A 26,343-nucleotide genomic window follows, 5' to 3' on the forward strand; every position below is an offset into this window, starting at 1 on the left:
CTGACCTCTATAACCCCCCCCCCCCCCCCATCTCACCGCCGCATGGACCAGAGCAGGGGCTTACTGGTCGTTAATGGGAGACTGGGAATACCTGACCTCCAAAGACACGTGTGTGTGTGTGTGTGTGTGTGTGTGTGTGTGTGTGTGTGTGAGATACTCCGCAGCAGTACCAGTATCAACACCATTTTGAGACATTTAGATAGTGATGGTTTCACGGTGACTTCCTGGTCAAATCAAGGTTAAAAGTCAATGACTGTGTGTCAATTTTCCAACCAGAGACCAACCAACCAGAGAGAAACGATCAGAATAAATGTTTTACATGCTGATATTTTCCTGTTGTTCTGAATATCAAAAGGTTTATACAGTACCACCCCTCTCAACCAGAATTCCTTCAGGTCAGAATATTCTCTTCCAATTGAGGTATTTACATAACAGATTTTTATTCTGATGAGCTGTCATTCTGAATAAAAGTTGAATATTAGGGTCCATGTAAATGAGTCAACGCTCCTTTCCTGAAAAGCATCGTTGGGCCACCTATATTATTGCGTGTGCGTGATGTCTAATGTTGTGACAGGTGAAGTTTAAGGGATATTTCACCCATAATGCATCTGTACTGTATTGAGTCTCAGCCTATAGTAGAACTGATTCCCCGACAAATATTTAACTCCTTGCCGGGGGGTTAAATCAATGCTTCTTTTTTTTTATATCTCCCCCCACGGTCCTTCATTTTTATGGCCAGTGGGATATATTTTATCCATGCTTCTGGTCAGACTGAATTAAATGTGTTTCCTTTTTGGAAATGTATACTGTGTCTGATAGATGATAATGAAAATTATGTTTCATAATATCACTACCACAGTTTGGACAAATTTGTCAACATGTGTCAAAATCGGACCCCGGCCCGATCTCACATCTCACAACGTGCCGTGGTGCTACCCGCTGTGAGCTTGTAAATCAGATATTTTGGCCATTTTTCGAATAAGTATAGTGGATAAGAAAATGCCCCCACCATTTTTTCCTCTACAAATTGAAACCTGAATATATTCGGTATTTATGAAATAAACCCATGTTTGATGACTGTGATATTATAAGTACAGACTAAATGGGCATTAGCTGCATTAATTGGTGACATATCCCTTTAACATGGAGGTCAGACGCTGTAGCTTCTGTAGCGGTGTAGCATGTTGGCGCCGTCTCCTGACGGTTGCCACGGTGATGGTGTCGGGGTGTTCTTTCAGTCGTCGGTGGAGGAAACGTGGCCAACTGGAAATGAAACCGTTAAATTGATTAACTTTAATACCTCTGTCTGTCTGTCTGTCTGTTAATCTGCAGGCAGTTACAGCAGCAACAGGCAGAGTTAGACGGCGGAGGAAGAGAAAATGTTTACGAGCCAGGAGCCATCACCATGCCACAGGTCAGTGCACCGTGTGTGTGTGTTTGAGCGTGTGTGGACAAAGATTACATGAGAAGTTGTTGGGACGTTAAGTAGATACACCAGTTGCTCATGTAGGTTAATGAAATATATATTTTTCAATATATATATTTTTTTATGTTATTGACATGAAAACATTTGGTGACGTGTAAAAAAAAAAAAGCTAACATAGCGGATGTGATGCATTGTTGAGCTTGTAGATCGGCTATCTTTCAATATTTAACCCATTAAGACCTGAGGCGATTCTTTAAAAAAATCTAAATCCTCCGAAAATATAAAAAATATTTTTTCACGATTTTTTTCAAAAAATAGCAGATCTACAAGCTCGTAGCGCGGCACTCGGTGCCGCGCTATGAGCTTGTAGATCTGCTATTTTTGAATAGCCAAAGGCATCTAAAGTGACACAGAAGCGTTCCAGGTATCAATGGGTTAAACAACAATGGATCATTAATCGTAATTGAGGCAAACGTTTGAAATAATCATGATATGGATTTGAAGTCACGCCGCCCCAGCCCTAACTCCCTCTGTCTCCCTCTCTCTCTCAGATGTCTGTCCAGTCCGTTCCGGCAGGAGCCGGTCCGGACCACAGTAAAGGTCTGGAGAAACCAGATCTGTATTCCTCCATGTACCCCGGTCCCGTTCCGGTGGTTCCTGGTCCGGTCTCCGGTGCGGTCCCTGTGCCAGGTCCGTGTCCGGGTCCAGGTCCGGACCAGTCCAAGTCTCTGCCCTCCACCTCCACCCCGCCCAGCCAGATGTACCCCCAGAACAACGGCTACACCCCGACACGCACCCCCAACGACTCATACAGGTACACACACTGTGTTTTGTGTTTGTGTGTGTGTTGATGACTCACTATTAACTCTTTCACTGCCACACTTATTTCAGACTGTGTCGTCCCAGTGCCAGGAAAAAGGTGCATTTTTCCTCCGTTTGTTTTTTAACATTGAAGTGAATGTAGCAGCAATTTTTTGGATAGCGTTATCTCCTAGTTCCTTTGAGATAACCCAAAAAATTCAAAAAATTCAAAAAATTCAAAAATAAATAAATAATAATAATAATAATTTTTTCAATTTTTAAAAAAAAAATATTTCCGTCTTTCCGTCATTGGCCATGATAGCCATAGAGCCATCGGACGGGAATTCCCGTTTTTGGCAGTTAAAGAGTTAAGTTATTGATAATATTAACTCATTACCTGCCATACACGCATAAAGTCATTCTATTAAATAGTCCACTTGCCCGCCAACGCGCATAAAGTCGTTATATTAAATATTTTGACGCGCTGACTTGTCGCATGGCTTCACGGCTTCACCCCTCCTCCCCATGCGACAAGTCAGCGCATCAAAACCACGTGACTTCCATAGGGAATGAATTGAAACGGCTTCACCCCGCCCATGAATCATGCGTGAATCATGCGTGAAGTGCTATAAATGTGTGTACGAGGCCAAAGAGTTACGTCGAAAACGAACGTTCCCGGCCGCTCGTTTTAGTTCACTCAACGTTCTGCGTATGTACAAGGTTTTACAAACAAATGGATGGGTTTGGAAATCACTTGACAACTAGGCCGGCGCCCCGGCAGTGAGTCGCTAGACAAGCGAGCGTCTGTGCGCAAGTCACCACTTCTCTGTCTGACTTTAATGTAGCTCATCCGTTAGCAGGCTACAAGCTAACCACTAGACTCTGCTCCTCCTCGATACTATAGCAGGCCTATAGGATTATAGAATACTCTCTAAGAAAATAATCAATAGTTGCAGCCCAGCCATAAAGAGCAGCATGACTTCGGGGAGGTGCTACCAGGTGTCTTTTATTTGTGTTTTTTGTTCTGATATTTGACAACAAACCCACCTCTAAATGAATCCCAGGTCTTGTTCTCAGGTCATGTGACAGTGTAGTTGTCTTGTCCTCAGGTCATGTGACAGTGTAGTTGTCTTGTGTCCTCAGGTCATGTAACAGTGTAGTTGTTGTCTTCAGGTCATGTGACAGTGTAGTTGTTGTGTCCTCAGGTCATGTGACAGTGTAGTTGTCGTGTCCTCAGGTCATGTGACAGTGTAGTTGTTGTGTCCTCAGGTCATGTGACAGTGTAGTTGTCGTGTCCTCAGGTCATGTGACAGTGTAGTTGTCGTGTTCTCAGGTCATGTGACAGTGTAGTTGTTGTCTTCAGGTCATGTGACAGTGTAGTTGTTGTGTCCTCAGGTCATGTGACAGTGTAGTTGTCTTGTCCTCAGGTCATGTGACAGTGTAGTTGTTGTGTCCTCAGGTCATGTGACAGTGTAGTTGTCGTGTCCTCAGGTCATGTGACAGTGTAGTTGTTGTGTCCTCAGGTCATGTGACAGTGTAGTTGTCGTGTCCTCAGGTCATGTGACAGTGTAGTTGTCGTGTTCTCAGGTCATGTGACAGTGTAGTTGTTGTCTTCAGGTCATGTGACAGTGTAGTTGTTGTGTCCTCAGGTCATGTGACAGTGTAGTTGTCTTGTCCTCAGGTCATGTGACAGTGTAGTTGTTGTGTCCTCAGGTCATGTGACAGTGTAGTTGTCTTGTTCTCAGGTCATGTGACAGTGTAGTTGTTGTGTCCTCAGGTCATGTGACAGTGTAGTTGTCTTGTCCTCAGGTCATTTGACAGTGTAGTTGTCTTGTCCTCAGGTCATGTGACAGTGTAGTTGTCGTGTCCTCAGGTCATGTGACAGTGTAGTTGTCTTGTCCTCAGGTCATGTGACAGTGTAGTTGTATGTATCCAAGACAAAAAAAGAAAATAATTAAAGACATGTCATCTCCGGTTTACTTCCCGTATCGGCGTGAAGTAGGTTGCCTTTTTAGGTGACCGGAATTAGGTTGGAGTCTTATATTATTATTTCCAATAGGAGAAGTGAACGTGAACACACTTCTGAACCATTCTTTAGCCCCATCATGGTCACTTAACTAAATATTGGACCCAATCGCCTCAGCTGCATTTTTTTCCTAATTGTTTTGACACTGATATAGCTTTTTTCAGAGAGAGACATCAGGAGAAAATCTACTTTATTATCGATCTTTCTCTGTTGGCAGCAACACATTCTCGCGAGATCTGGCACCAGTAAACCTAAGACGTTCGCGAGATCTGCCGTCAGACGGAGCCCACTTAGGAAACCATTTGTATTCCATTTGTGTACCATTTCACCTCTAGTGGTTCCAATTGGGATGGCGTATCTTTCTGAATCCACCATCTTTGGTTGCGTTGTGTCCTCAGGTCAGCAGGGCAGATGTTGGCCCAGATCTCCAGGCAGAACGGAGTTCCGCCCCCCACCTCGTCCACCGCCCCCCTGTCCGGCGGCCCCCCACCCAGCGCCGGCCCCCTGCAGGGGGGTGGAGCCACGGCATGGACAGGAGCCTCGCCCCCTTTTAACAACCAGGTATGATAGATAGAGGGAGGTTGGAATTCCTGTCTTGTCTTCTCTTTTATTGTCTTTTTAGTTTTATATTTAATATTTCTCTAAGACTTTCTGGCTAAATAGTACACTTGCAAGCATTTCAGTGCTGATTTAGACCATGTTAACATCATCAAGTGCAATAGAGTCATGCATTCTTTTGGAGCATTTAAAATCAATTAACCTGTTAAAGGTTTCATGACATGCTGGTTTTACAAAACATTAGTCTCTGTGTTCTGGGGCCTTTTCAGAAGCAATGAAAAAATAATATATATATGCCTGCGCGTGTCGCTGTTGAGGGATTTTGCCTGTCAATCTCTACTCCGCCACCCAAAGAAGAAGTAGAAGGGATGGGGCGGGGCGGGGGCAGGATTAATAGACTTTGACATCCATGATTTTGCCAATCACGGCACTTTTCTGAGCCTAATTATTCAGAAAACCCCAGACCACAGAAAATCCACTGAATGTTAAAGGTTTAATGACATTCACTTTTACACCACATTCAAAGTCTTTGTCCTGGTCCTTCAAAAGTGTACAAAAAGTTTTAAGTGAAAATTCCATTCCAGTGATCCATGGCAGGTGTTTTTCTCTCACATTTCTAAAGCCTTTTCAACTGCAATGAAAAAAGAAATCTTTGCCTGCGGGTGTCGCTGGTGAGGGATTTTGCCTGTCAATCATCGCCTCTGCTCCGCCCCCCCCAAAGGAAAGGATAGGGGAGGGGAGGGGAGGGGCGAGGAGGAGAGTGGGCGGGATTAATCGACAGTGACCTCACTGTCGAAGGGCCAAGCTCAGATTACTTTTCAGCCTAATTATTCAGAAAACCCCAGACCACAGAAAATGTTCAGGTTTTTTGGGTGTAATTGAGGTCATAAAACCCCAAATAAAACATTGAAAATAAAAAAAGTGAAAATGAATGTCATGATACCTTTAAAAAAAATGTGTGTAATTGAGGTAAAAAAAACCACAAAAAAAACGGGGGGGGAAAAAAAAGTTATGCCATGAAACCTTTAAGACAGCTGCATACAGTATGTGGGCAGGCCCACGGCTTATTTTAACTCTTTCACTGCCAGACTTATTTCTGGCTGCGTGCACCCACTGCCAGTGATTTTTTTGAAGTAGTCACAGAATATTTATCTCCAGTATGATCGATCCCCTGATGGTTGCTAATCACAGCGGGTTTCACTCTGCTTCCGCGAAAACAATATATAATTTCATCGCGACCCCCCCGTTCAATTTTATACGCCTTTGAAAATAGCATGTCTCGGCCAAAAATACATACAAGTACACAGGAGCCGAGATACAGCCTTTTTAAGTAATAAGTTAACCAAGAAGTGAATGGAGCAGCAAATCTTCGGATCACGATATCTTGTGTTCTGAACGTTTTTTCAAAAAAAAAAAAAAAAAAAACTCAAATTTTGTGTGTGTGTGTGTCCTTCCAGCAGGTGGCGTCCCAGGCAGTGAAGTCCATGTCTCCTCAGTTCGTGTCGATGGCGGGTGGGTACGGAGGGTCGTCGGGTCAGTTTGGTCAGGTGACCGCTGGCTCAGTGGCCCCGCCCCCTCCCATTACTCCCAGTTACCCCCCCATCACCCGACCCAGTCTCAACGTCAACGGATATGGTATGCCGCTTGTGTGTGTGTGTGTGGGTGTGTGTGTGTGTGTGTGGGTGGCGTTTCCAGGCGCCACCTGCAGGTTACGCTATCAATAAAATCTATGGAAGTGGTTCTGTACCCACATTTGTAAACTGTAGCATTTAGCCAAAATATGTTGCCAGAACCACCAGAGTTTCTTAACCCTTTAAGACCTGGAACTGTGTCATTTTTTGATTTAAGCTAAAAAGCATTATTTTATACTTTGGCTATTCAAAAATAGCAGATATACAAGCTCGTAGCGCGGCACCGAGTGCCGCGCTACGAGCTTGTAGATCTGCTATTTTTGAAAAATCGTGAAAATGTGTGCAAATCTTTGAATAAATATATTTTTAAGGCGAACATTTTTAACTCAAATCTTTGCTTCTGGGGGGTCCCTGGAACATAATATTTTGATGGGGGTCCGCGGCCAAATACATGTAATTTTGGGGGTCCTTGACATGAAAAAGTTTGAGCACCACTTATATAGAAACATACGTTTTTCAGAATACTGTTGAGATTTAGGAGACATGTAGAATCGGCTTCAGGTCTCAATGGGTTAATCCAGCAATTATGCAGAATATCCTATCTAAAAGTGGTGACCTGGTGAATAAAACGTGCTTGTGTGTGTTTTTCTCTCAGCTGGTTCCCAGTCCGAGGTGCAGTTCTCCTCCAGACCAGCAGAGGCAGTGTGGCCCCAGTGGAACCAGCAGAACAACAACACGCAACAACAACTTCCACACAACAACACACAGGACATGTTCCCTGTACGATACCTGTCTGTCTGTCTGTCTGTCTGTCTGTCTGTCTGTCTGTCTGTCTGTCTGTCTGTTAGTTAGAGATGCACAGATCACGTTTATAGCCGTGGATGCCACGCCGGGCGAGCGGACACACGTAACATTCGCGGGGGGAGGTAAACTGAGACCTCGCGTGGGTTATTGCTTTTCTAAAACGGTTACAAATATGGCAACATGAAAATTATACACACTTCCCAATTAAAACGGTTCTTAATAATTCACTACAAGAACAACTTCTACAAGAAAGTAGTTACCGGCCACCAGGAAGAGCAACGTCCTCCTGACAGAGACTAGTGCCTGTTTACTCAGCCAGTCAATTGAGATGGCTGTGTGTTAGACGTCCACTTTTCACAAACAAACACATAGAGAAACAAAACTTAACTGCTAGCTTAATCTCATAAAGCCAGATTTAGTTGTGAACTTCCCGTGTAAACTGCTAGCCTATAGCTACAGTACTTAGCTTTGCAGCCAAGAATCCAGCACAGGTGGTTTGCGAGGGATGGGGAGCACTTGTTTTCCTTACAAGCCCCGCCCGAAGCCCCTCAGTCACTCGCCGTCCTACGTGGCCGGTGCTTAGAAGCCCCACACGGCCGGGGCTTGTAATGAAAACAAGCTCCCCGTCCATCGTTCAGCTACAGATATGCTGGATCACCGTAGAAACAAATAACGAACCTGTGATTGATATAAGCTGATCTAAGTAGTAGATTGTAGTGTATTTTATCACGTCTAATAAACTGAAACCAACCAGTCAGAATCAAGGATTGGGACTATCCGTTTAAGGAGCCTATAGCATCATTTTACAACCAGGAGCCTAATGGTAAGTGTACATCGGATTGTTACGACATTATGGCTGATAATGAAATCGCCCATGGTGGAAATGGAATGGATTTTTACTTCTGCAATTTTACTGCGAGGCTCTATAGGCTGTAGGCCTGTCCCCGACTAAGGATTTGTGTAGTCGAATCTGATTGGCGACTAATTGCCCCCCCCCCTCCCCCCCAAAAAATTAAAAATAACTCAGATTGGAAGTCGAATCAGTCTGATTCGACTTCCAATCTCTCAGTCAAATCATGCAAAAAATATGTTATGCATTAGAGGAACATTCCATTTGGCTGTAGGGGTGCTAGTGTCTGATTTAACATAATACTATTGGTTTCTCCCAATAAATCATGATGTATATCCTATTTTTGGCAAACTATTAGTTAATTAATATAAAAAACTAGGCCAATCTCTCAGTCGAATAATAAAAAATAAAAAAGCCTATTTTATAATTCGACTAAGAGATTGGCAGTCGACTCAGACACCCCTCGACTAATAAATTAGTCGACTATACGACTATTAGAGGTCAGGCCTAATAGGCTGTGGATACATTTTGCGTCTGCTTTATAATCATTTCCCTTTATATTAATTGTATCCCCACCAAGGATATGTAAGACACGAACGTCTCTTTTCCTGTGAGAGTTGGATGCGTTTGCCAGGTGTGTCCAATAGTCCATTGCGTGTGCAAATTGGTTCTATTTGTATGTCAAGAGTTGCATTCGGGAAAGCAGCGTACTGTACATGGCAGCAAAAACAAACTGGCTTCTTAATAATAATGATTAATACGTTCTGTCCTTGCGGGCCAGATAGGTGGCAGATTTATATCACAGAGAAATAATTAATTTAGTCTTATACCATAAGAAAGAAAAAAGGAAAGATGATTTATTAGTACACGCGTGTTCGGGCCGCCAGAGCCCTCCATGCATCTTTACTCTCTGTCTGTCAGTCTGTCAGTCAGTCAGTCTGTCTGTCTGTCTGTGACTAATAACTCATTTAATTTCAGATGTGTTAAGTAGTTAAGATTGTCAAAGTAGAAAGGTGCTTCTATTGCTCTCTCTGTACTAACTCATTTTCTCTTCTCTCTGCGCTCTCTCTCTCTCTCTCTCTCTCTCTCTCTAGGATGTGTTGTCTATTCTCGATCAGCCCCCCAACTTCAACAACGATGACTTTGAGATTCCAATCTACCCTTCCTTCAATGAATGACCACGTCAGCACAGCTCTCTCTCTCTCTCTCTCTCTCTCTCTCTCTCTCTCTCTCTCTCTCTCTGTCATATCTATCTTTTAATCTTGTCTTTTATCTCTCCTCTCCTGTTTGACTGTTGTTTAATTGAATCTGATGGTTTCTCTTTCATGTTAAATATGTTAATTCACATCAGAGAATCCAATGATGGGTTTGTCTCCCATAATGAGACACTAAAACTATTCACCTGTCTGTCTGTCTGTCTGTCTGTCTGTCTGTCTGACATTAGCGTGTAAAGCCATACAGTGTGTTGTGTTGCGTGGAGGACAGGGTTCTCCTGTATAAATGTATTTTTATCCATGCAACATGTCTCACATGTTGAAGCTACTGTATATGTATAATAGGGTTGGGCGGTATAATTTTTTTCGGACCGTCAAACGGTTCCCCGAAAATTACCCTGGTATACGGTATTACTGGGTGATTAAAGTAAAGGTGCACTCCGTACGTTGCATTTTCGAACATGGGTCTCCCGCGACCAAACATGTTAACGCTCATCCAAGGTAGAATCCCCGCTTTTGAACAGGGGAGATACTGGGCCTATGAGCGTCAGGCAGTACTACTTTTCAACCTGTAGGTGTCCTACCGGACCCCAGGGTCTAAATGTCTCAATGGAAGAGTATGGAGACCACCTCCAACCACTGCACATGTTCTAGTTATATTGTATTAACATATCCTCACCATACAGATTGGTTAAAATCATATTTTATTCATAAGATTTATTTACATAAACATAAGGGTCTATTTGTCATAATTATGCTCATAATATACTGGTATACAAGCAATGAAATGTTGATGTGGCATGTTCCACAAGACTGTACAATACCAGTAGGGGAGAATAATTGGATAGCCGGATGTAGAGAATGTTTAGTAACAGGTATACAAATGTATATATACATACAGTACATAATATATGCAGTAGATACACAGTATGTAGAGATTAGTGCAAGTGCAGTATATGCAAACTACAATAAGGGATGTTTACATACATACATATTGATGGCAGTTTTGTTAAGGTTGGAAGAAAAAAAATAATGTCCTTTTTCAAGGCTCTGACAGCCTCAGAAATAGTCTTGAGGCTCCAGTTTTGAGACGCCCCAGGAGCTTGCCTGTCCACATCGGCACTGTTGCTGGGGAGATAGTCTCGTGAGACAGACTGTTGCCTCCCAAAATGTTCAAATGTTTCCGTCATACGGTCTGGATCACGGAAGCGCTGAAAATGATCCGGAGGTAAAGCTGATGTACCGGTGTGTGTATGACGGTAATGAAACTCTGTTGCTATTTTCAAACACCCAGGGATACCGTATTACCACCCCAACCCCAGACTAAAGTCTCGTTCAGCATCAACTATGATTGAATCCAAGATATGTTGCCTGGATGAAAACAAAGAGGACAATCTGCTTGTCTTGTATCATGTCCGACCACAAACCAAATGTCTGTCTGTCTGTCTGTCTGTCTGTCCTTTTGTTGCGGAAAAGAAGAGGATCCGCAAGCTCGAAACGCGGCGCGAAGCAACGCGTTTTGAGCTTGTAGATCTGCTACTTTTGCTGTTTTTTTATTTGAATCCTGAAAAGTAACAGTTTTATGTGAATATCGGACAGACGATATTCATATTATTACAGGAGTGTATTTAAAGTAGATTGGCTCCAGTGAGCATACACATTTGATAGAGGTCTTCACGGGTCTACCCGAGCCGACAATACCTTACAATACCCCAGACCCCAGTATGGGTGCAATTTAATTTAATCGTCTCTCATTGTAGGCTGCTACGTAGCTGCCATTCTATTATGGACTATAAGTGGCATCTACTGGTAGAACGACATTTTAATAGCAATTGTAGCCTAATTATTACTAGGTTTGTCGGGTCCAACAGTCTGGGTCGGTTGTGTGACATCTCGATTCAAATCGGATCTCGGAAAGAATTGAATGGGTCCATTAGGGTTTGGGTCCATCATTTTAAAAGAAATGTCGGAATCAACTGGATCGCTGGACACATTTCAGGGGTCTATTAGGGTGTCTATCATTTTGGACGCGTGAAGAGCTCTAACACTGGAGTGTATTGAAAGTAGATTGGCTCCAGTGGTCATACTGTACGTTACATGTACTGTATTGATTAACACAAGCAGATGTAAAGGGCTTTAGGGGTTGTTCCTGACAGCATGTTGATGTATTGATTATGTTGTATTGGTCATGTTGTATTCATTCTTACAGGCAAAATGTTGTACAGAGCAGTATGTGACACAATGAACGCACAATCACGCAGTACAACGTATGGCTAGAGAGAAACGCACACACACACACTCACACACTCATGCACGAAGGCCTTTCAATCGTACAATTGTACTACATTCTCTCAGGCTTTGATAAGGAGCCCTATCGTGTTGGGCCTCTTATTGATCCCCAATAGCTTCTCGATGATCGATCTGATAGGTTCATTGGTTTAAAACTCTCAGGAAACAGAGGGGAGACGCAAACCCACCTCCTTCTGTCTGTCCGTCCGTCCGCCCTTCTATCTGTTTGATTCCCACACCATGGACCTTGCATGTCTAAACACGCGCACAGACACACGCACACAGACACACACCTGTCAATGTTATTCAGGGTAATATTTGTTTGTATGTACATTTACCTTCAGGGAGACATGTGGGAGCGTTTGGATTGAATTATCAAGTGTATGAACACATGCTAAAAAAAAAAACAATATGTGAATGTTTCCCGGAGACCAGATAAACAAAACAAGTGTCACTTCGCTGTTAGCTTTGATGTCCACTAGTTTCTGGTGAGAAAAACATACTGGGACAACCATGGTCAACTTCTTTAATTGCTAATATGATCTGCTAGTTGGAAGAGCACGTCACACACGTCATTCACTCCTTATTCACTCCTTATTTCCTCCATTCTCCGTCTGTTGCCCTGGGTTCTCTTCTGTAGTAGACGGGAGAGAAAAAAAAAATACAATCCAAGATTAGATTTTATGGCAATGATTAACAATCAGGAATAACTTTTAAAAGCCATTGTTTGAGGATTCTAAATGTTTATTTTTTGTTGATTATTTGAAAATGGAATGGTTTATTAGCGATGTAAACTTTTAAGTGGCATTTGTTTGTAATTTGAGTTTTTCTTTTAAATGTTGATGTCTCTGTTGGTCTCCTTTTTAAACGACGGCTGTTTTTGATATGGGTGTTTTGATAACGGTGTAATCAGGGTTTTGTTGAGTTTGAAACAGAGTGACATCATGTTTGATGTCGTCTCTCAGCGATGCAAACATTTTGGACTGTCGACTGAAGTGTTTGTTCATCACATCCAATCAGAAAGAGCTTCCTGTGTCGGACAATCACGACGGTTAGAAACATTATGCACGCAAAGGTTTTGGAGACTTGGATTTTTTTAATGGTTGGTAAATTGCTTAACCACTTGAGCCCCTATTTTCCAAAAGTGTCAATGATCTGGAAAATAGATCTATGATCTCACAATGTGTTGCAATGCAACTTCAATGTTTTTTCCCCTGTAAATTCCTGACAATTTCTGAAAATTGTCGCCTATAATGACATGCCCAAAATGGAGACACCAGGTTTAAAGTGGTTACATCGTGTGTGTGTGTGTGTGTGTGTGTGTGTGTGTGTGTGTGTGTGTGTGTGTGTGTGTGTGAGAACGATGTGGTTTGGAGGGTCAGGTTGTTTTTTCTGCATCCAGGTTTTGAACTGCAGTTTATATCACATAGAAACACAAATATATGAATATTCTGTATATGAAAAGAATTGTTCAAGCAGAGGCAGACAAATGTATGTTTTCTTTGTTTTTTATTAAATTGTTATATTGTCAAAAATAGTCATTATTATACTTTAGAAGCAATACCATTTATATACTGAATACATGCATGATAATAGCCATGTACCATGATACCTTATGCTATTCTATACTATTAATTTGTTCAGCGTGGTCAGTTGGTCTTAGAACCAAGGTGTAGCTCTGGCCTTAGAGGACTTTGCGCGGAAGTCAAGGCTGGGCGTACGAATGACATGCCCCAGCCACCTGAGTTGATGTTGGTTCAGGATAGACTACTATACTGCAGCTGCCTGCCTGTCCATTCCATCACTTCAGTGTGTGGCAGCAGTGGCGCTCTGTCCTTCAAATCTGATACGGAAGGCCTCCAGGCATCTGAGCAGTGTTGCCAGATTTTGCTAGAGAAATGAGCGACCAGGTCTATGAAAACAAGCCCAAAAGAAGCGACTAACACATGAGCCCTTTAAACCTATACATCGGCTATTTGAAAATAGCAGATCTACAAGCTCACAACGTATCACGATGCGACGCGTTGTGAGCTTGTAGATCGGCTGTTTTCAAATGGACTAGGTATAAAATAAGGCTAAAGTGGTTAATGGATAATTTATATCTGCAAAGTAACTAGTAACTAAAGTTTTCAAATAATTGTGGAGTAAAAGTACAATGTTTGCAGAAGAAGTAAAAGTATAGACAATTGGAAATGCTCCAGTAAAGTAAAAGTACCTCAAAATTGTACTTAAGTACAGTACTTGAGTAAATGTAGGCCTACTAAGTTACTTTACACCTGCCATTCAGGTGGTATAGAATTAAGCAATACCTCACAATATAACACCTCATCATCTCTGCTAATCACTATGATGTCATTGAGGCAGTATAGATTTTTTTAGAGAGAGAGAACGCTAGTATAGGCTGGGCCTAGATGCATGCGTCGACGCGCTCTTATTTTTTTGCCTGATGATACCGATTTATTATCAAAAAAAGGCCCACTTATAGCTGCATCCCTGCAAACAACTACAGCCCATAGCAGCCCGCTTTGCGGCGAGATCAAAGCGAGACGGAACTCTCTCTCTATGGGTCTGGGTCTCCTAGCCAATAGCATGCAGCTGGGTGCTCCTCCAACGGTGTCTAACCGAGTTATACTTCTCCAGTACAACGGTGTCTAACCGAGAGTTATACTTCTCCACACAACGGTGTCTAACCGAGAGTTATACTTCTCCACACAACGGTGTCTAACCGAGAGAGTCCATGCAGATCACAGCTGACAAATATTTGTATTATATATTATCGGAGCTATTATTAATGTTATCGGTTTTATCGGGATGACGTCATAATTCCTGATATCGGACCCATAATTATCGGGCCGATACTTATCGTGCAACACTAATTTTACCGCGAATTATTTTTATATTTTTCTCCGTTGTTGGTGACAACTCTAGTGCGTCCCATGGACGCCACGACGGTGTCATGAATGCGTGCTTTCTCAATATTGTGCGTCAGCGACGCAGGACGCAGGCCTATGAGCATCTCTGCAGGAGATGGTGATCTGAGGCTGCATCTGCCCCCCTTCTTGTCCGTCCTAACATCATCCATGGCTCTTCTGAACTTTTTGCTGATACAGATGTGGTCAATTTGGTTTTCTGTGACATGATCTGGTGACACCCAAGTTGTTTTGTGGATTGTCTTAATGGGGAATACACTACCCCAACATGATTCTGATGTTCCATATCCCCATAAGAATGGATTTTCTTGGCGTCAGAAGGTGTGTCTGCTTCCAGCGCCCTTGCGGGTTTGGCTGGAACGCGTGATAGTCCCCACAGCTGGGGCGCCTTCCTTGACCAGGCGTGTGATTTGGTTTTCATTTGTTATCGTTTCTGTAACTATCGCTTTTTTAGAGGATGGGGAAGTTATCCCCACGCCCAACCCCCAACCTGGAGGACCAGGGATTGCTTCGTCTGCCTCCTCACCCTTGACCTGTCTGGTTTGGTTGAACCTGCCAGGGGTATAAGCTCCCTCCGGCATAGCTCTCAGGTTCACTGGAGTATGCAAGCCTCTCCACCACGACAAGGTTCCAGTCCAGGAGAGGGACTGAGAGATCGGCTTACACAAACAATTTCCAAGTAACTGAGGGACTTTCCATATTAAAAGCATAGAATGTTCGGGAAAATCAGGTGTTGTTTTTAAATATGGTTTGCCCATAGAGTGTTACCCACGACTAAAATGTAATTTCCCTCAGCTTCAGCGAGTCACTTTATTGACCAAAACCGGTGGCGACTGAAAAAGATAGTGAGGATGGTCGACTCCATATTTATTGGATCTTCTGCTTGAGGAAGGTTTCATTTTCCGTTTGGGCAGGAGTAATGTGAGGTCTAAGTCCACCGCTATGGAGAAGATGAGTGAGCTCTGTGACCTGGAAGCCAGATAAAATTTCTACAAAGGTCTTGAGGAAAACGAACTGTTTGTTCTTAAAATTCAGCATATACAATACCCTTTGTACCCGTTGTACCAGTCTGGGTCCCTTTTTTGCCCATATATGGAGATTGCTGCATCTTTCTGTGTGTGTCCGTTGTATGCCCATATAAGGAGTTCTGTGTCAGGCATGCCCAAATACGGACTCTAGGACAGTCTGATGTCATCATATTGATGACATTTTATGGAGTGTCCTCCATAAATGGGGATTTGTGGTTTTATCAATATTTCATTGATGATCATAAGTATGGTGCACATTGTTGACATCTGCTCTATGAGTGATGAAGAGTATGGAACAACCATTCCACATAAGTTCCCATCGTTTATGACTGTCTTGAATGTCTTGAGCTCATGGCTTCTTTCTTTAGGAGAATAATTGTATCTAAGCTCTCCAGGATTTTGCAACAACCTGAAGATGTTTTCATATCAGCTCTTTCAGCAGTTCCAGTTTCAAATAAACAACAGACTCCTGATTTCAGATTGTCAATCGGCACACTGTTAAATGATGGGATTCTACCATCCAACGGAGACCTCCAGTCGCAGGTAGAAGCCTTACTTAATGAGTTGAAGCAGGACAGTGTAGTAGAGGAGATATCTGCTGGACGTGGAGTGATCAACTTCAGAGTTCATCGAAAGCTCCTTGTGCAGAAAATGTTGGAGCCCTTTGGAAAGGGGGATGATACATTTGGATTAAATAGTGAGCTTTTTAACAGACTGGAGAAAGGAAAAACGTTGGTTGAATATAGTTCTCCAAATATTGGCAAAAAACTTCATGCTGGACACCTGAGGTCCACAATGATTGGTAACTTCATCGCTAACCTTAAGCGGTCCCTAGGAAATGATGTTATTCGATTGAACTACCTTGGAGATTGGGGGATGCAGTTTGGAATGCTGGGAGCTGGCTTTGAGCAGTATGGAAGCCAGGAGAAGCTTCAAAAGAATCCCCTGCAGCATCTGTTTGATGTCTACGTTCAAGTCCACAAGGAAGCAGAAATCAATGAGGACGCTGCTAGAGACTTCTTTAGACAGCTGGAACGTCACGAAGGCAAAGCCATGGCACTGTGGCAACAGTTCAGAGAAATCACAGTGAAGGAATATCAGCAGGTTTATAAGCGCTTAGGAGTCCACTATGACATTTACTCTGGGGAGTCGTTTTATCAGGGACAAACCCAAGAGGTGGTACAGCAACTACACAACCTGGGTCTGCTAAGAATCACAGAGAAGGGAACTGGTGTTGTGGACCTGTCCCCTTCTGGAGACAGGTCCAGCTACTGTACAGTACTCCGCAGTGATGGTACATCTCTCTACATTACCAGAGATATTGCCGCAGCCATAGACAGAAAGGAAAAGTACACTTTCCACGAGATGATTTATGTGACGGACAAACGTCAGGAGAATCACTTCCACCAGTTGTTCCAGGTCCTGCTGGCTATGGGACATTCTTGGGTTCAGAGGTGCCGACATGTGCCCTTTGGCCTGGTGCAAGGCATGAAGACCAGGCGTGGTGAAGTGATATTTCTGGAGGATGTGCTGGATGAGGCGCGTGCCAGGATGCTGCATAACATGAGCCAGTCAAAGACAACAAAAGAAATGGAAAACCCTGAGGACACTGCCGAGAAAGTGGGAATCAGCGCACTTATTGTTCAAGATTTCAAAGGTCCCCTGGAGTCCGATTATAAGTTTGACTGGGACAGGATGCTGCAGGCAAAGGGAGACACAGGGGTGTTCCTGCAGTACACACACGCACGCCTCTGCAGTCTGGAACACATGCAAGGTAATGGTCAGGAGCTTGAATTGGATCCTTCTGTTCTCCTTGAGCCAAGTTCTATATCCATTCTACAGCACCTCCTTTGCTACGATGAGGTGTTGTATCGCTCTGCCCAGGATCTACAACCCAACCACCTTGTCAACTTCCTGATGAAGCTATGCCACCTAGTTGCCTCAGCACTCAGGGAGTTGCCAGTGAAAGGAAGCCCTCCCAATGTTGCACAGGCAAGGATGCGGCTTTTCAGCGGAACCCGCTCTGTTTTGGCCAACGGCATGAGAATTCTCGGCATCACACCTGTTGACAAGATGTAAGTCTAACCCGTGTCCATTATATACATTTTCATTGCTGCTAATGCGATACAGTTGATGTGGGTATTGGGGGGGGAGTTTGTATAATTAGTGTGGTTGCCCTAACAGGGCAACCAGACTATAGTACTCTTCCGACATTATTATTAGTGTGGTTCAACCAGACTATAGTAATCTTTCGACTTCATTAGTGTGGTTGCCCTAACAGGGCAACCACACTAATTGATTTATTCTAGATAAACTTTATTTTGGCGCGCTACTCCTCCCACAGTTTTTTTTCCCACACTCGTGCCATATTAATTATAATTGACCGGCTTCATTGGGAATCGATGGCTATCATTTTGCTAAGAGATACGTTGTATAGTTTAATTGATATTGATTTATTTGTGTATTAAATTTCCCCATTGACTTTAATGGGAAAATGAAGAAACTCCCATCCCATCCCATTCTCGGCAACCGTAAGGGCTAGAGTTACAAGACTTTGAGGGGAGGTTTATAGTTTATCTCCAAATTATTAAAAAAAGAATCACACCAGTCGGCCTCATGGTGGCGCTATAACAGCCCACTTTACATTTTGGCTTATAACACTTGTTAGTGTGGTTGCCTGGCAACCAGACTATAGTAATAGATGATGCGGCACACACTCATGCCATATGTCAAATTGCAACGTGTGTGTGTGTGTGTGTCAACGTGTGTGTGTGTGTGTGTGTGTGTGTGTGTGTGTGTGTGTGTGTGTGTGTGTGTGAGACGAATATAAACAACAACACGTGAATTAATCGCAGGTTTTGGCCAAACCATGCTCCTGTGACTTAAACATTGTTGTACTGTGGAAGTGCGTTAGCCTTGGATCACTTGTTGTATCAAGGCTAAAGGTTCGATGACATTCATTTTCACTTTTTTTATTTTTAACGTTTTTTCTGGGGTTTTATGACCTCAATTACACCCAAAAAATCTGAACTTTGAACATTCAGTGGATTTTCTGTGGTCTGGGGTTTTCTGAATAATTAGGCTGAAAAGTAATCTGAGTGGCCCTTCGGCAGTGAGGTCACAGTCGATTAATCCCGCCCACTCTCCTCCTCGCCCCTCCCCTCCCCTATCCTTTCCTTTGGGGGGGGCGGAGCAGAGGCGATGATTGACAGGCAAAATCCCTCACCAGCGACACCCGCAGGCAAAGATTTCTTTTTTCATTGCAGTTGAAAAGGCTTTAGAAATGTGAGACAAAAACACCTACAGTGAATCACTGGAGTGGAATTTTCAGTTAAAACGTTTTGTACACGTTTGAAGGACCAGGACAAAGACTCTGAATGTGGTGTAAACATGAATGTCATGATACCTTTAAACTCTTTGAACCTCGCAGCATCATTAGGTAAGTTCATCTTAATACAACCAAACACAAAGTGCCGATTGACAAATCAAGCACATAACGTGCGAGCGGCATTATGTCAGCCTGAGCATCGCAAAAGCTGTGTGTGTGTGTGTGTGCGCGCGCGCGTTTACTTTTGAAGTAGGCTTGTCTATTGGCTCACTTGCTGTTGATGTGTTTGAATGAAGTACAGTACAGTTGTTAATGCCATCTCTTGGTCTGTCTGTCTGTCTGTCTGTCTGTCTGTCTGTCTGTCTGTCTGTCTGTCTGTCCTATGGTAACAGGATAGGTGGGCATTGGCACTACGGACATCTGGGCACCTCGATGTAAAATTGGCTATTTTGTTCAAACTGTAAAAAATTGTCTAAAACAGGGGTCTTCAACGTTTTTAAGGCCAAGGACCCCTTAGCTGAGAGAGAGATGAAGCAGGGACCCCTTAGCTGAGAGACAGATGAAGCAGGGACCCCCTAGCTGAGAGACAGATGAAGCAGGGACCCCTTAGCTGAGAGAGAGATGAAGCAGGGACCCCTTAGCTGAGAGACAGATGAAGCAGGGACCCCCTTAGCTGAGAGACAGAGGAAGCAGGGACCCCCACTACATATTGTATGAAATTGTGTTGCAGATTAAACATTTTCATAGATTTCATAGATAGCTTCATAGACTGTCATCAGTGTTGTGTAAAATATATTTTTTTTGTTAATTTCAGACATTTAACCACTTAAAACTTCAATAGGCTACTTAGTACTTGAATTGCTCCTTTCCCCCCTACACCAAACCTCTGCCGAAAATAGCCGATCTACAAGCTCACAACGCTTTGCAGCACGAGGCGTTGTGACCTTGTAGATCGGCTATTTTCTGCAAATGTTCCCCTGAGAATAGGGATGCTATATATATAGGGTTCAAGTGGTTAATGTAAAAAAAAAAAAAATCCTATCACACAAAGATTTGGCGGACCCCCTATAGTAGCTCTGAGGATCCCCTAGGGGTCCCGGACCCCCTGTTGAAGACCCCTGGTCTAAAGTAAAGTCTATATGATTAGAACATGCTTAACATTCGACAATTAAGGTCTAATATTTCTACAATGGCTACAAAACCTGTATATCCAGTCATTTTGGGGCATAAACTATAAGTTGAAGTATACATTAAGTCTGATAATGATGTACCGTGCATGTTCACATCATGTATACTTTACTTAACTTTTCAAATATAAAATGTTTTAATAAGTTGGGCCGGTTTTAAGACGTGTGTTTGGTGGGGATCTTTTAAGTTTAATGCACAGAAACATTCGGTAAAAATACTTTTACTTTTACTCATAAAGTACATTTCAGAGTCTGTACTTTTTTACTTTTACTCAAATAATTATTTGAATGAGTAATTCTACTTTTACCAAAGTAGTTGTTTACACAAGTAATTGTACTTCTACTCGAGTACAGAATGTCAGTACTTTTCCCATCTCTGGTAATGATGAGAATAGCTAGGTCAAATCATTCTTTTTATCATGACATAGGCTCCGCTACATCAGTCCATCCATACATTCATTATTCACAATAATGGAAAGGCTGGAAAGGCAGTTTATTATGCCACCACAGCTCCTTTATTTTCAGATAGTGTATATATAGGTAGTATATATATGGCACTACAGCATCATTTGGAGTGGAAGTACAAGAGGACAGTCTGATGTTGTGTAAAGTGATTCAACTGCAATGGTTCATTCAGTAGTGTACAGTAAAACATGCAGCTGTGCAACACACACACACTCTCTTATCTCTCAGAAAAAGGATTCCAAAAGGGTAGCACATCCAAAAAATTCAATTAAATGGAGGACCAATTACTCACATTTCCACATTTTATTGGCACACCAATAAAATGAACGCTTACGCGTTTGGGCTATGAGCCTTCCTCAGAGCATGCTCTTGGCAGAGATGCTTGGGTCTAGCACTCCACTGAGAAAACCCATTGTTGATGCGCAACCTCTTTTTCTTATTTACTCTCTTATCTCTCTCTCTCTCTCATACACTCACTCACCCACCCCCCTCTCTCTCTCTCTCTCTCTCTCTCTCTCTCTCTCTCTCTCTCTTTCTCTCAACTTGTCCAATGCCAGTCCGCTCCCTTCCTGACTCACTGAGTTAGGCGCGCGTTCACGTGAAGTCTGTGAGGGCTGTCTGTCTCTCCCATGTGAAATGGAAGAGCCCTTTATGCACCTTTTCTGTAAGTCAGCATCGATGCCGTCCTTGGTAAGGGAATTACCAACAGTTGACCTTTGGCCCAATACTTGGTCTGCTCTTTTTTCCCTCTACACCAAATATGTTTGCCAAAAATAGCGGTTGTTGTTGTGAGCTTGTAGATCTGTTATTTTTGGTTAATGTTCCCCCAGAATAACAAAAGGTTCCTATCACAAGAATTGGCAGCCCTCCTGTTGTAACACTGAGGACCCCCTATGGGTCTAACCCTAACACCCTGTTGAAGACCCTTGGACGAAAGGTTTCTACAACAGAGATTTCTACACCCAGATGAATGTATGCTAGTCATGTTCACTAACAGCAGAGACCTCTTTTCAATCCAGCAGTGGTCAGAAACTGGTGGCCCGTGGCCGAAACCGGTGAGTGTGAGCTTATAGATCAATTAAGTGTACGTAATTATGAGAATAGCTAGGTCAAATCATTCTTATTTATAATGACATACTGTAGGCTCCGCTACATCAGTCCATCCATACATTCATTATTCACAATAATGGAAAGGCTGGAAAGGCAGTTTATTTAGGGTGACCATACGTCCTCTTTTACCCGGACATGTCCTCTTTTGGGGTGCTCTCCGGCCTGTCCGGGGGGGATTTTTTATTTTTTTACAATGAAAGCGCTAACTATGGTACTTCCGTAACCCCGGTTTTGTAAATTGCGAACGAGTTGTTCACATTGTTAGTGTTGCCATGTCCGAATATTTACCGCAACTTCAAAAACAAAAATGTGCTTCTTTTTCTGGCTTGTTTTGGAGGAATGTTTCCTTATTTCTCTCACGAGACTTGGCAACACAGCTGCTGACAGGCTGGAGGCACACGTGACCAAACACACACACACACACACACACACACACACACACACACACACACACACACACACACACACACACACACACACACACACACACACACACACACACACACACACACACACGCACACACACGCACACACACAGGCACACACTCACACACACAGACACACACAGACACACACACACACACACACACACACACAGACACACACTGAACAGCATACATCGCGCTCAGCGCTGCCTGTCATTCATTGCTCCCCGACTGAGAAAAGTTACACAGACAGAGGCGGAGAAAATGCCGAAACGCAAATGCAACTTCACAGATGAAATGCGCAAAAAGTACCCGTGTTTTCGTCTGGGTCGTGACAAATGTGAAGCAGAGTGTACTGTTTGCAAAGCAGGAACATATGTCTCCGTGGCAAGGTTCGTCAGACCTGCAAGCCCATACTGCCACTTCAAAGCACAAGAAAGCTGTGCAAGGCGAGACTTCTTCTGCCAAATTGACCGACTATAATAATGTATAATAATGGGGTACCTTACTTGTTCTAAGATAAGTCTAAGACTTGAGAGAGAGGTTGTTTTATTTTGTTAAAAAGCTGAATGTTCATACAGAACTTAAAGGAGAATTCCGGACAAATTAAGTGTTATCTTTCATGTCTCGTTACTCACCTAGCGACGTAAAAAGTGGCGTTCTTTTTTTCCATATATTCCCCTGTCGTCATTTTTTAAACACCCTCCGTTGTTATAATGGGAGCGAGTGGGTTAGTGAAGTTCGTCTATTATAACCAACGCAATGTTATTTTTTTCTCTACTACGATTCATTGTAGAGTCTCATGATAGTCAAACATGCGCTGAAAATTCCTGCGAGCCTGCCGTTAATGGCGAACGATTTAACACTGGTTGCTTGTTTCCAGAATCTGGCAACACGAGTTGCCAGGTTCTGGAAAGAAACAAGCATCCAGTGTTAAATAATAGACGAACTTCACTAACCCACTCGCTCCCATTATACTCGCTCCCATTATAACAACGGAGGGTGTTTAAAAAATGACGACAGGGGAATATATGGAAAAAAAGAACGCCACTTTTTACGTCGCTAGGTGAGTAACGAGACATGAAAGATAACACTTAATTTGTCCGGAATTCTCCTTTAACATTAAATATTATAGAGCATATTTGTATGAGAGTGATTATTTTGTTATCTACCTCTCTTTTCTTTTTGTTTAAATGTTGATTAGCCATAGGAGACATTATTTTGAAGAATGAGCTATAACATTGAAGAACAGGCTACTTCTCTATTTTCTTTTGTTTATAATTAACAGGTTTTGAGGCATTTTTTTTATTTTTTACATTATAGACATGAGAGGTTATTTTGAATAATGGGGTACCTCACTTGTTCTAAGATAAGACTTGTTGAGAGAGAGATGTTATTTTATTTTGTTAAAAAGCTGAATTATTAAGCTGTGATTATTTTGTTATCTGAAACAAACAGAGGAGACATGCTTTAAATAAATACATATATAATTTATAAAGCAATATTTTTCAGTACCTCAAAGAGGCCCAGAATTAACCGAATTAACCGAATTAAGGTACCAAAATCCCCCCCCAAAAGTTACAAATCCGGGGGAAAACCTCTTTTTGGGAATTCAGAATAGTTGCTGCGTTTTAACCCAGCAACCCTATGTAAATTGCGCCACTGCTGATAAACGTCCCAGCCCAACAGTAATGTAACTAATAATTGGGCCGCGCGACCCGGAAATTACCGTTTTTTTTTTTTTTTGGGTGGCCCACCGGCCGTCTGGCGGCCCGTAAATGGCGCGGCCGTTCTGGAATTTTCCCCGAATTTCCCAGTGGCCAGCACGTCCCTGATTCTCTATCTCTCTTTTTAAACACTGAGTGTGTTTGTTTTTATTCTGTACTGCACTTTGAGTTACCTTGGTGTATGAGAGGTGCTGCGTGAATAAATATGTCGGACGGACGGACAAATTGACAGGAAACACATTGAAGTAACTTCAGTTAGAGTGAACCACAAAGCTGTGTGTGTGTGTGTGTGTGTGTGTGTGTGTGTGTGTGTGTGTGTGTGTGTGTGTGTGTGTGTGTGTGTGTGTGTGTGTGTGTGTGTGTGTGTGTGTGTGTGTGTGTGTGTGTGCGCGGTTGTCGTCAGGCAGAACAATATGTAACTTCTGCTTTGTGGTTATTACCAGAGCCATAGAGAGAGAAAGTTCCGACACGCTGCTATGGGCTGTAGTTCCAAACATTGGAACTTCCTCATTGAGACAGACAGAGCATTTCCTCATTCCATTCTTACGATGGGAGTCTATGCTAGTGTCGTCACTCTCACACTATATCACTCTGGTTATTATCCCTCACTTCCTGTCTGTCTCTCTCTCTATGCACTGAAACTCTACAGCCTCCATTTTGAAACACGTCACATACAGGAAGTGAACGTTGAGACTCCATCTTGAGACGGAACAGAGAAGGAGTGAGACGAGACGACGCTGATATGATACATCCTTCTAGTGTGGTGTGATAAATGTAGAGTAAGTATCTTTATATATATTATGTTCTATAGACGCAGATATGATACATCCTTCTAGTGTGGTGTGATAAATGTAGAGTAAGTATCTTTATATATATTATGATCTATAGACACAGATATGATACATCCTTCTAGTGTGGTGTGATAAATGTAGAGTAAGTATCTTTATACATATTATGTTCTTTAATAATTCCCTCTGTTCTGCTGGTATGAAGGTTATTGTTGCGTTAGAGTTTTGACACCAGGGTTGTTGATCTGGTGACAAGGATGTTGTGACTTGTAGATCTGCTCATGCTGTCAGTTCAGTGACTTGTAGATCTGCTCATGTTGTCAGTTCAGTGACTTGTAGATCTGCTCATGTTGTTGTCACAAAAAAAACTATGATTTTTTAAGTCCACGGAAACAATGAATTTAACTTTAGGTTAGGGATGATTTCATTATAATATAGTACAGGAATAGTATAACTATCTGTGAAATATAACCCATTTATTTCATAAAAGAATGTATTGGAAAATTACCAACATTTATACAAAGTCATAGCCTATTGGTCTCAATATTTGTCACATTCAGCCCTGGACTTCACTGACTTTAGGTCGGGGTCACATTAATCACATTAGATTCACAGATTACAGATTTTGTGTAATTTCCTTGTAAAAACTTATTTTCATTCAAATGAAATGTGATTGAACTTGCACTAATAATGATTTTAGTTGATATTTCACTATTTAAAATATAGTATTTCTTAATTATTCATAATTATAGCTTATAGATTGGCTATTTTCACCATTTTACATTGTTTTTAAATAATGCTTTTAAAAAAGGAACAGTTTTTCCAACCGACAGCGTATTATATCGCCAATATGTGGTTCTGTATCAGTATATGAGTCAGTTTTAGCAGGTCTCATTCTAAATGGCTACTATGACTGCCTATGAATTTCATAGGCCTGGGTAGGTCAACCTGGCCTGGCGGGGATCTGCCCTGTAGCGCAGGGTGAACACAATTAACTTAAACGAGGAGCTGCACCAAAAACAGGCTCAAACAATGTCAAACTGTCACATTCAAGTTTTCTGAAATGTTGTATTTAAATATGCAAATTCGGGCATGTTTTCCTATATAATGCCTAATTTGCATATTTAAATATACAATTTCAGAAAACTTGTAATACGATGAATCATTGTCTTCATGTAAGTAATCAACTGGGTAAGTTTCATTATGATAACAATTTTTTTAATTGTGTGATTTTCTTTTTCACCTGTCATGTACGTATGGGGAAAATAACAGCATGTGTGATAACTATGAAAAAGCTGCTCCTGTGGAAAGGTTATCATATATTTATTTACTTATATTGACCCTATAAACAATGTAATATAGGTATGGTTTTGCCCACTCTTTCTGTAATTATTGCTACATTTTGGGGCTCTGGCTCATGGACTATGATGTGCACACTGCACACATGAGCTGTCACTGACAGTCAATGAGACAGACAGCTGTTATGTAGTTGATTTGTTCTACTGGTAGTTCTAGTGAAATGGTAGTTTGAACGTTCTTATGGCATTTTTCAAGAAGAGAGGGGCAACGTGTGGCCGCCATGAAACTCCTTGTAGATCTGCTCATGTTGTCAGTTCAGTGACTGGTAGATCTGCTCATGTTGTCAGTTCAGTGACTTGTAGATCTGCTCATGTTGTCAGTTCAGTGACTTGTAGATCTGCTCATGTTGTCAGTTCGGTGACTTGTAGATCTGCTCATGTTGTCAGTTCGGTGACTT

General features: G+C 42.3%; 2 protein-coding genes across 6 annotated transcripts in view; both read left to right on the forward strand.

Moving 5' to 3' along the window:
* The window catches only part of arnt (aryl hydrocarbon receptor nuclear translocator), a 28,365-nt gene extending 18,171 nt beyond the window's left edge, over window positions 1–10,194 (forward strand). For 4 of the 5 annotated variants that reach the window (XM_080425502.1, XM_080425503.1, XM_080425506.1 and 1 more), the window contains 6 exons: window positions 1,333–1,414; window positions 1,978–2,240; window positions 4,652–4,814; window positions 6,269–6,446; window positions 7,098–7,222; window positions 9,191–10,194. In XM_080425502.1, the coding sequence (XP_080281628.1) occupies window positions 1,333–1,414; window positions 1,978–2,240; window positions 4,652–4,814; window positions 6,269–6,446; window positions 7,098–7,222; window positions 9,191–9,274 (895 nt within the window). In that variant the 3' untranslated portion in view covers window positions 9,275–10,194. The remainder of the gene's footprint in view (window positions 1–1,332; window positions 1,415–1,977; window positions 2,241–4,651; window positions 4,815–6,268; window positions 6,447–7,097; window positions 7,223–9,190) is intronic. The other variant, XM_080425504.1, reaches the window with a different exon arrangement.
* Window positions 10,195–15,908: 5,714 nt separating this feature from the next.
* On the forward strand, window positions 15,909–17,636 carry LOC308084447 (putative arginine--tRNA ligase, mitochondrial; the record flags this gene model as incomplete). Its single annotated transcript, XM_080427106.1, has 1 exon — window positions 15,909–17,636. One exon carries the CDS (start codon window positions 15,909–15,911, stop codon window positions 17,634–17,636), a length of 1,728 nt encoding a protein of 575 aa, XP_080283232.1.
* Between the last annotated feature and the right edge of the window lie 8,707 nt (window positions 17,637–26,343).

Source organism: Gymnoscopelus braueri (genome assembly GCF_963280865.1).
Source record: "Gymnoscopelus braueri genome assembly, chromosome: 4".
Classification (NCBI taxonomy): domain Eukaryota; kingdom Metazoa; phylum Chordata; class Actinopteri; order Myctophiformes; family Myctophidae; genus Gymnoscopelus; species Gymnoscopelus braueri.